The sequence below is a fragment of the Thermobia domestica genome, chromosome 2 (assembly GCF_964235325.1).
Source record: "Thermobia domestica chromosome 2, izTheDome1.hap1.1, whole genome shotgun sequence".
Lineage (NCBI taxonomy): Eukaryota > Metazoa > Arthropoda > Insecta > Zygentoma > Lepismatidae > Thermobia > Thermobia domestica.
Genome location: NC_137455.1, coordinates 44629603 through 44640823, shown reverse-complemented (window position 1 = coordinate 44640823; position 11221 = coordinate 44629603). Strand labels below are relative to the sequence as shown.

At 36.6% G+C, this 11221-nt stretch overlaps 1 protein-coding gene across 2 annotated transcripts in view; it reads right to left on the bottom strand.

The window, feature by feature from the left end:
* Positions 1 to 425: 425 nt before the first annotated feature.
* Positions 426 to 11221, bottom strand: part of LOC145671542 (dipeptidase 1-like) — a 718611-nt gene continuing 707815 nt past the window's right edge. For both annotated transcript variants that reach the window (XM_081740732.1, XM_081740737.1), the window contains one exon: positions 426 to 1171. In XM_081740732.1, coding sequence (XP_081596858.1) covers positions 1067 to 1171 — 105 coding nt within the window. In that variant the 3' untranslated portion in view covers positions 426 to 1066. The remainder of the gene's footprint in view (positions 1172 to 11221) is intronic.

Sequence of the window (11221 nt, the reverse complement as noted above, 5' to 3'; positions counted from 1 at the left end):
GCTCTTTAAATTCCCACACGCTATGCTGATTACAAATTTTTCCAAATTTATAAAATATGAAGATTAAAATTATTGTACGCTACTTTCTTTCTTCACTATTTGAGTGAATTCACACGGGTTGGAATCACTGTTCCTGGTTCATTTTCCAGCTCGCTCCAAGTGACTTTATACTGAACAAATCGTACACGTGAGCTTTCTCAAGGTTATCTCGCTACCTTTTAGATTGTTCATTTCATTTTATTCATAATTTTTTTATCACCGTCTTCCTTGGCCTCGAAGCCCAATCCAGGGATGATAAATAATAATAAGAAGAACTTAGAATTACGTAAAATAAATAACAGTCTTGCTTAAGTGTGCTTAAATCAAGTAATAAAAGCTTTACAGAAAATCATTAGGTGTTATAAATACAATAAATAACACATATCTATTTGTTCTGAAGTATTTTATTGCTGGCAGTATATATTGCTTTATTACAATTTGTTTCTCAAAAGAGGGTTCTCTTTGTCATTAACATTGGTTCACAAAGCTGTCTTACAGGTATTTTGAAAGCAATACCAATTAATTTTTGTACCTTAGAACATTTTCATTCCTACCTGTTTATTTACAATTCTATGTTTTGTCCCAAAACATACTCTAACCGTATAAAATTCTTTTTACCAGAAAAAATTTTCGTGCGAATTGTTTCGTAGAAAATGTTTACTAGTAAGAAAAACGATTAAAAGGTGTCACTACTAGATTATATATGCATAATGGGAGTACGGTAGTAGTAGTACAATTCGACAAGAGATGTCGCTACCTTCTACAAACTTTTTTTTTTGTGCGCAGAAAATAAATATACAGATTTACTGTACCTATGCATGTGAAAGATGTAAGGCAGGTCACTGTACGTTTTTATTTATTTATTTTCTTCCCCAATTTAACTGAGGAAGTAAAGAAAAAATCAAAATAGAAAGTTCTTCCACTTGGAAAAAATGGAATTAAAAGTAATGTTTTGTGTGGTTATTGCATTTCACGCTAGATGACACTGTCGTCAGAAAGGAGATGGTACGTTTAGTTTTTAGGGCAGTCAAATCTGGTCTGTTGAAGTGCAATTGGTTCGTCCTTTAAGAAACCTCGGAGGAATGAAGTCTTCATAAGGAGTTACACCAGACGCTTTCATCTCATCTCGCACCTGTAATAAATATAAATAAACATAATCAGTACCGGTAATTTTATGACTCAAACAGAGCTGAAAATTATTAACTTCGCAAGAATTTTAGTTTGAATCAGATTCAATTTATGTTCCTTTCCTTTTTAAGTATACACGATACGGAGCTAACGATTTTTTTAAATGATACAGTTCTATTATATTTCTAGCGTGTCTTATTCTGGGATTTTTCACCTACCCTAGTAGCACGGGCAACTTGCAAACCGCTTGCTCTAAGCTTGAATTACAAGTCGGCCATGCTTGCATCCAGCTTGATTGCAAAACGTGCAAGCATGCCGCAAGCTGGATTCCAGTAACGAAGTTACATGGGAGCAACCTTGCATTCAGTGTTCCGTTCAAGCTTGACGCAAGCGTTTTACAAGTAAAGTCAAGTCAATATCCAATGAACGGCCAGTGATGCTATGACGCTCTACGAAAGAGTCTAAAGCATCCCTTGCAAGTACAAGAAAAGGCAGATTGTATGAAAGCATGAATTTCAAGTGCAAGCGTAGAAAGTCAAATGCCAACATGCGCCAACCTGGCCGAAAGCTTTCGTACTACTAGAGTAGAATCATCTTACAACATCAAGATGTGAAATTATTGGTGTAGCGTAAGATGATGGTCAGGCGCGTACCCATAAACTTTTTATTGGGAGAGGTGTAATACTTCAAGTCACTATGTCTATGTAGTACTACTGAACTGGTATTAATCTGCACCCGAAAATACAATAAGTAAGTGTAAAATATTTCCAACTATATTTTCAGGGAAAAATGATAGAACTAGATTTTTTTATATATATATATAAGAGAAAGAATACAAATGTAATATAAGATCAAATTTTTATGCTACATCGATGATTTCTCTGCTAAACATATTTTTTTTTTTTATTGAGAAAGTGTACAGTCAGCGACGAAAGTTCTATCACTTTATGAAATTAGTATCGTAAATAACTTTAAAATGGAAGGAAAATTTGAGTACAATTTTCAGTAAATTAAAAAGAATCTAATTTTCTGTTCCTTCGAGCTATACCCGTACGGACCTTGTGGTCTGTACTATCCCATGGGTTTGTAATGAGCAACCTAGAAACACAAGCGTTTGAAATGCGTTGAACAATCAGTACAGTTGAATATGATTTTAATAGCTTTTGAAAACTGATTACAATAGAGGTACGTAATGATATCCAGAAGCTAGAGCGTGTTCAAGAAGTTATATGCAATCTTATGGGAAATCTGATGAATTCTTTTTGTTTCGTTATAGGTGCTAAATACTCTGAAGAACGCAGACTGAAAGTATTTGAGAACAAAATCTTGAGACGAATATTCTGACCCAAGACGAACGGGAGTGGAGAATAGCGAGGAACTGCATATTTCATACTGTTCACCAAACATTGTTAGGGTCATCAAGTCTAGGAGGCTCAGATGGGCAAGTCATGGAGACAGAATGGAAAAAAGTAGGAAAAATTTCAAAGTTTTAACTGGAAATCCAATTGGAAAATGCACAGTAGGAAGTCCAGTTAGGAGGACAATATTTAGATGCATCGCGCAGAAATAGGAATACAAAGTAGAAACTGGATCCAGTTGTCTAAAGGCAGAAGTCAATAGAGAGCTTTTGTAGAACGCGGCATTGAACCTCCGTGTTTCACAGGCCATAGAGTTAGTTAGTTAGGTGCTGAATAACTGAGCAAGCATGGGATATACCTTGCTTTAGCGTACATTCATTGTGCCAGAGTACATCCTCACCAACATTTTATGATTTGACCTAGAGGACGTGCAGAGGTGCTATAAACAAATCCTCCATCAAGCGACTGTGCGACAAGTTCCAGGAGACAGGTAGTGTAGTGGGCATGTATTCCTAAAAGATCAGTGCGATAACTTTTAAGCCGGTCCAAGCGCTTCAGTGCCAGTACGTACATTGCCTTTCACAAGTATTTGTACTTCTATAAAGTTAGAACAGTCCAACAACTGCCTGATGACATAGATGCTCGAAAAGACTATTGTCATTGGTTCACGGAATCTGCATCACAGAAAGAAAAGAACTCGATAATTGGTAGTGAAGCAATACTGGATACTCTGGAATTGACAGACAAAGTTGGTTGCTGAGTTAGTAACATATAATAAAAAAGATTGGAAAGGGTTCTCAGCAAGACAGTTAATCATGTACAGTACAGTTGTGTGAAGAATAAAACGACGGTCACTTCGAGCACTTAATGAAAAAATGTACAAATCAATCATAAGAAATGTTTTCCCATAATGTTGCATAGCTTTTTAAATGTCCTGTATACTGTAACCGGAGGTGGGAAATTTCCAGATATTGTACATTAGTATGACAGCAAAACAATCGAATACACCGTAGATGTTCTTTTATTAGCCTCTCACCGTTATTTTTTTTCTTTTACCAGCGTTGGTTAGTTGTTCTCTCTACGTGGTTTTCGGGGAATGGAAGCAACAAAATATGACGTCACAAAGAATCCTAATAAAAAATGAAATGAAATCTTTGAGTTTTACGTCCCACGGTTATGCCGGTTAGGCTAAAGGAGACGGTGATTATGAGAAATGAATGAAAATGGTGGAATGAAGAAAGTGGGAGGAAACGGGAGAACCCCGACAAAACCCACGCACACGGTGTTCGTCCACCACAAAGTTCACTTGGCGGGAGCAGGGTTTGAAACCGGAACCCCAAGCACCAGAGGTGAACGCTCTACCACTGAGCCACCGCGGCCCCAGAATCCTAATAAAATGGCTGCCGTAAAGTATCCTCCAATTTTATTATCATCGTCTAATAATTTACAATAGAATCTTCCGATAAGATCTAAAATCATCATTCTCATAAGGCTCTTTCCCATAATTTTGTATTTATGGTTCTATACTATCTAATTAGGAGTATATTCCTAGCTTTCGTCCCCCATACATTGTAGGTTCAAATCAAACTTAAATAAAAAGTCTAATTATAATTATTGTTATAATTATAATTATTGTTTACATTTAACGATGTTCTTCTTCAGCTTTATTCACCAACAAATTCGTATTACGATTCTTATCTTAATGATAAATGATCCGTATCATTATTATTCATTTTCAAATAAGTAAATTCAAACAATACAGTTTAACTTACAATTAAATCGGTATCGGTACAATAGTTTTACATCTATAATATCAGCTGCTTAGGCAGACAGCGCGCGTTGCGACACTTACTAGGGCTACTGTTAACCATTAGGTATTAGTGTCACACACTGAAACGCTCTGGTTTATATTAATGATTTTACTAGGAGAACTGTTTCATATGATGATCATATACAGAAGACATTATTAATTAACTACTTCTACAATTATTAATTAGCACTAATGCAATGTTTTATCTTGACGTTTATGACTCTGTAAAAGATTTGCATTATTTATTCAAATTTGTAATAAATATTGCTTGCAAGATGTTTTTAAAATTTGTAACAATTTTACAAATTTGTACACTAATTTAAGAACTAATCCTATTTTGTTCACAAATGTGTAAATAAATATTTCTTTTAGGATCTGGTAGGATTTAAGCATCATACAAGACACTTTTCTACAGGAAACTATAAATATACGCAAGCACTATCTAGTGATTCGAAATTTAAATTAAGAACGAAACATTGTAAGGTTTACAAAAGCAATAATAAACAATTTTGAGATTCTAATGTCCAGATGAACACAACACATCTCTCTTAGAAGCATTTCCTGAACACATCCATAGTAAAGTAACTTAATTGCTTGAAATTGCCTTTAATCTAGCTACAATAATCCATTACGTTAACCTTAATAAAGGTGCGGCATCTTCACATTAACTTTTCAATTGTGGTTGGTTATCGGAGTTTGCAGTAAACCAAGATATTTCCTCATGAAGTTTAAGAAAACTTCAATCTACTTTACAAAATTAAATCATGAAACACATTTTGTCATACAAATGTTAATGAGGCTTGTGTATAGCGCGCTCCCCCCAGTTCTTTGTCAACGGAACTGGGAGAGTCACTACTACTAATTACTACTGCTACAACAACAACAACAACTACTGCTGCTGCTGTTATTACTACTACTACTTATATCGAGAACAACCCAACCAACCCCTGCGGGGATTCTGACCTGTTTCTACTACTACTACTACTATTACTACTATTGCAACTACCACCTCCACTACTACTACTACTACTAATTATACTAAGCTTCCTTACCACAAGATTTATATCTAAATCTTTATAACATGCGATTCCGATTCATTATTAACTAATATGAATCGTTAGAATCACTATGATTCGTTAAAAATCACTGGGGTTAAGCTATACTCAATCCGTTAATGAAATAAGAAAAATTGTTTGAATCATTTTCTAGGGAGCAGGAGCGCACCCACGGGGGGTCCGGAACCTTGTAAAACTTCCTAACTCAACGTACATTTGTACAAGTGATTGATGCAACATGAAAATTTGATCTTACGTTTCATCTGTACTCTTTCTCTAATAAAAACAATCTAGTTCTGTCATTTTTTTCTCAAAATATAAGTGGAAGAATTTTACAACTATTTATCGTTTTTTTCGGATGCAGAATAATACCCATCCAATACTGCATAGATGTAGGAGCTTGTAATACTGAACCCCTCCCAAAAAAGTTTCCTGTTGCACATCTATTAGAGAGTCACCTGGAACGAGTGAATTTTATCTTTTTGAATCTACCTTTTTCTCAAATGGCATTATAGAAAAGCGGATTATTTTGCAATGACATCAAAGTGCTTTCAGTATGCGTTTTCATTGAGGCATGCATAGGTGTGCAAAATTCTGTATGTCTTCTTTGCCTATAATCTTCTAGCTGTGATGCCAATGTCTTCTATGACACAATGAGAGTACCTATCTGACCTCCATCTCTAACGAAGCAATATTCAAAATGGCACGATTTGGTGTAGGGGTTAAGCCTGAATTTCCCTTAGAAACCATTATTATTATTATTATTATTATTATTATTATTATTATTATTAATAATAATAATAATAATAATAATAATAATAAAGTGAGAGAATTTGGTGTCAATGCGTCGAATCAACTTACTTCTAGTGCTCTACATGTCTGATGTAAGAATGGCCGAAGACGTGAATGAAGCCGAAAGACCACCATTTGGAGCGTTGAGATCACGAAACGTTCAAATAAGTTGAGACACCAACTTGATTTTTTTTTTAGCGAATTACGAGGTAATCGTATATTTGCACAGCAAAAAATGAGGTGTTGAAACAACACAAAATGACTACCACTTTGGCGTGTTACTTGTGTGTCAATTCAACTCCAAGCACATTGCCATCAGAGCATATTAGAAATACCTCGTTACTGACTGAGTATTTGCATCGTACTTGGCTGAAAATGACATACAAGTTCGTGGCGCTCTCCATCGGTACTGCTGGAATTCAACATGATGTTGGCCCTCCCTTAGCCTTGCTGACAGCTTCCACTCTCGCAGACATACTTTCAATCAGGTGCTGGAAGGTTTCTTGGGGAATGGCAGCCCATTCTTCACGGAGTGCTGAACTGAGGAGAGGTATCGATGTAGGTCGGTGAGGCCTGGCACGAAGTCGCCGTTCAGAAACATCCCAAAACTGTTCTATAGGATATAAGTCAGGACTCTGTGCAGGCCAGTCCATTACAGGGATATTATGATTGTGTAACCACTCCGCCACAGGCCGTGCAGTATGAACAAGTGCTCGATCGTGTTGAAAGATGCAATCTTCCATCTTGCAAGATGCAAGATGCAAAGATTGCTCTTCAACAATGGGAAGCAAGAAGGTACTTAAAACATCAATGTAGGCCTGCGCTGTGAGAGTGCCACGCAAAACAACAAGGGGTGCAAAAGCCCCTCCAAGAAAAACACGACCACACCATAACACCACCACCTCCGAATTTTACTGTTGGCACTACACACACTGACAGATGACGTTCACCGGGCATCCGCCATACCCACACCCTGCCATCGGATCGCACATTGTGTACCGTGATTTGTCACTCTACACAACGTTTTACCACTATTCAATCATCCCATGTTTACGCTTCTTATACCAAGCGAGGCGCCGTTTGACATTTACCTGCGTGATGTGTGGCTTATGAGCAGCTGCTCGACCATGAAATCCAAGTTTTCTCACCTCACGCCTAACTATCATAGGACTTGGAGTGGATCCTGATGAAGTTTGGAATTCCTGTGTGATGATCTGGATAGATGTCTACCTATTGCACTTTACGACTCTCTTCAACTGTCGGCGGTCTCTGTCAGTCAACAGACGTGCTCGGCCTGTACGCTTTTGTACTGTACGTGTCCCTTCACGTTTCCACTTCACTATCACATCAGACACAGTGGACCTAGGGATGTTTGAGTGTGGAAATCTCGCGTACAGACTTCTGACACAAGTGACACCCAATCACCTGACCACGTTCGAAGTCCATGTGTTCCACGGAGTGCCCCATTCTGCTTTCTCACGATGTCTAATGACTACTGAGGTCGCTGATAATGAGTACCTGGCAGTAGATGGTAGCACAATGCACCTAGTATGAAAAACGTATGTTTTTGGGGGTGTCCGGATACTTTTGATCACATATTGTATATTTCGCATTTGTGGCAAATAACTAATAACACACTATGTTTTCTGTAATTGGTCACAATAATATTGTTGTAAACCTGTGAATCATCTGACAACAGTTGCACAGATAGGAGTGCTTGCATCTATTTTCTTTATCTGTTATTCTTGTGTCTTAACACTTATGAACAGAAGATGGCAGGACTCTTGTCTAAGTAATTGTTGTCAGATGATCCACAGGTTTACAATATTATTGTGACCAATTACAGAAACATGGAACATTATTAATTACTTGGCATAAGTGCCAAATATATTTTGCAAAGCTTTGTTCATATTAAACGATAAATACCAATGCAAATTCTCTCAGGTAGTAACGATTTATGGCTGATATGCTCGGAAGGAGACGTGCTTGGTGCTGAATTAACACACAAGTAATACGCTAAAGTGATAGTCATTTTGTGTTGTTTCAATACGTCGTTGTTTACAGTGGGTTTATGCCCTATAACTATTGCATTTTGTGGCCTAAATTGTACTCCTAGTATCCTGGTAATGTATATACAAACTAACTTAAACTCATGTTTAAAGACACCTTATTGATGTCCTTTTACAGTGCTCATCGCTGGTGCCAGGAGTAAGTGGTTCGATCGGAGACCATGTGGGAATGTAGTGGACGACATTCTGTCCGTGAGTTTTATCAATATTGTCAAGGAGTCTTAATATTTCAATCTTATTATTGGAAACATTGTGAATGTTGATTTTCAGTTTTGAAATAATATCAAAGTTAGTTTTTGTTTTTGCTTTGGTATTTCAGTTTCGTAAAAACAGTCTGTGAATGTTGTTGATGTAAATTGTTTGTTAACACATAGAACACATTGCATCAAACAGCGTTATGTAATATTCAAAGTGCGGACAATGACGCTCAACCTTTAAAAAATATTGGTTAACTAAAATTTCTTTTAAAAAGTCTCATACGCACGTGTAATGATTTCAACCCAAATTTTGAAAGCCACAAGCTGCAGTGCTAACATCTTTGTTGTATAAATACATCAGTTTATTTTCGTCACAGTCAGTCAAAATTAAAGTCAAACATGGAGCAACAAACAAGTTAATATTGAACAATAGTTCGTACACTGGAAATCTTAGTCGCAGTCGGTCATCGCAACTTAAAATCAAGTATTTATAAAGTTATTGAAGTAAACTAATTGTGTGTACATCAGAAATAGCTGAACTCAGCTACTGGGACTTCCTGATTTTTGGTCAACATCATCATCTACGTCAGGTATAATCCATTTAACCTCTCCTCTTTTAGCATAAAAATTGCCACTTTAAAGTACATAACCAACATTCGTTACACAAACACACACTTAAACACATTAAAAAATAAAACAAAATACATGTTAACTACTAATTTAAATTTGTTTTTCTTTTACACACACGTTTCTGGTTTGCCGCCTTAAAACAGTGGTGGAAACCCCCCAAAGTACCTCATAACACATTTTTAGGTGCGTTCATTCAACATTAGCAATATAGCTAATGTAAAATGTACCTTCTAAAACTAATTCTATCAAACTGTTTTCATTCCGTTGTTATTTAAAATTAAACTTGGTAGCTAGATTTATTTAGCCTTTGTAAGCTATAGAAAAACAAGCTATTTAATATTTTACTTCATACTTTTACAATTTACAATTAATGTCGTCATATTGCTTAGTAAAATTAAAACGAAGCATTGGCAAACCTGCTGTTAGGATGTCATTGTTAAAGTTCAAAACTTATTTATATTCAAATCTTCTGCTTCCATCTTATTAAATATTTGTTAATGAAATCTATAGCCTATAAATAAAAATGAAAAGATTCTACTTTCTTCAGGTTGTCTTCAAGTTCTCCTTATGCCAGTATAAAGTGTTCTATCTAAGGTAAAAGATTTCTTCAAGCTTATGGGAAGAAGGGAAGGAACTCAAAATACTGACAGCATTGCCTTTTTGTATGGCTATGCTTACGCGTTGCAGTAAAAATTGATAGCTTCTAGGGTCTCCTGTTTTTGCTGTCAGACTTGCTCCTAGTTCTTTCAAAAAATCCATTGCTTCTTTGCTGAAGACACCTGTTGTTTCGGTAGCAAAGGCTATAAAATGATGGTCTTCTTTAAGTTTAGAGTACTTTGAGTGTTTGCGTGAACAAGCCGCTTCCGCTGCGCTCCCTGCTTTTATACTTGTGGATTGTAGATAAGATGGAGCAAACGTATCCACACATGTGACATCCCAGACTAATCTTAGACCCTTTTTCCACGGAATTAATGTTATTCCGTCTGGCCGTTTACCATCGTTCCTGAACATTCCTGGAGGTTCTAATATACTCGGAAAGTCGATGCTTGCAAGAGTTCTTTTGATTATGTTGTTTAATTCGCTATGACGTGCAAATCTTCCTCCACTTTTGTTGCAGCTCAAAGCATGAAGACCTTTCTTGTCCATCTTGTTGTTGCAGGTGCAAATAAATTCATGACAAATATTCAGGCCTAAGCGCAATCCTATGCAGATTTTGAAAAAGTTGTCATTCAAGAATGTCCCTATGTTTATAGATGGTGTTGACTGTAGCCATGCTCCTGATTCCTTCTCTCTTAAAGCTTTGATGCGTGCACTTTCAATGTCGTTTTCAGCGACTATTTCGTGTTCGATTACCTCGTTTAGAATAATTTGATCCCATTGTTTCTGTGACTCTTTTAAAACCGGGGTTTTTCCATCGTAAATGCCTTTCCAAATTTCCAAAGCCTCTGCCAAATGGCTTATTCCCACTTCGTCAACTGGATAATTTAAAATTTTGGAAACGAGTGGCAACGCTCCGTGGCAAGAGGAAATGAAGGCAGGAAGGCATAGGTCTGAAGCCTTTCTTATGCCTAAACCACCAACTCTGATGGGAAGGCTTGCTTGAGTCCATTGCGTTTCGTTGATATTGAAGTTTATTGTTGATTGTAACGCTTTCTTCAGTATGTGATCCATTTGTAAAAGTCTGGAGGGATTGACCCATGTTGGAACTGTTCGGAGAAAGTAGGTTTGTTTAGGAATGCCGAAGCAATTTTTGAGCAAAAAGAAAGCAATGTGGGCTGGTAAACTTTCTAATCGGAATGATATTCTTTTGAGGTCATTCAGGTGTTTCTCAAAATGGTATTCGATTCCTTCTTCGTGTAGTGGTGAACCCAGCAATGAGATCTCATTATTTTTCACTATTCGTATTCCGGGTAATATGTTTGAAAATTCAGATACAATTTTAGGGTCGCTTTTTTCAGAATTGAAGAAAAGTTCACATTTTTGTGGGTTTATTTGTAGACCTATTTTCTCTGAATTTGTAATCAACTTCTTTATATCTTCCAACACGGTTTGTGGTGATCCTCCAAGAGTTCCGTCATCAAGGTAGAAGACATTTAGCTCTGAAGAAAGAGAAAGGGCAATTGGATGTATTGCTAGACTAAAT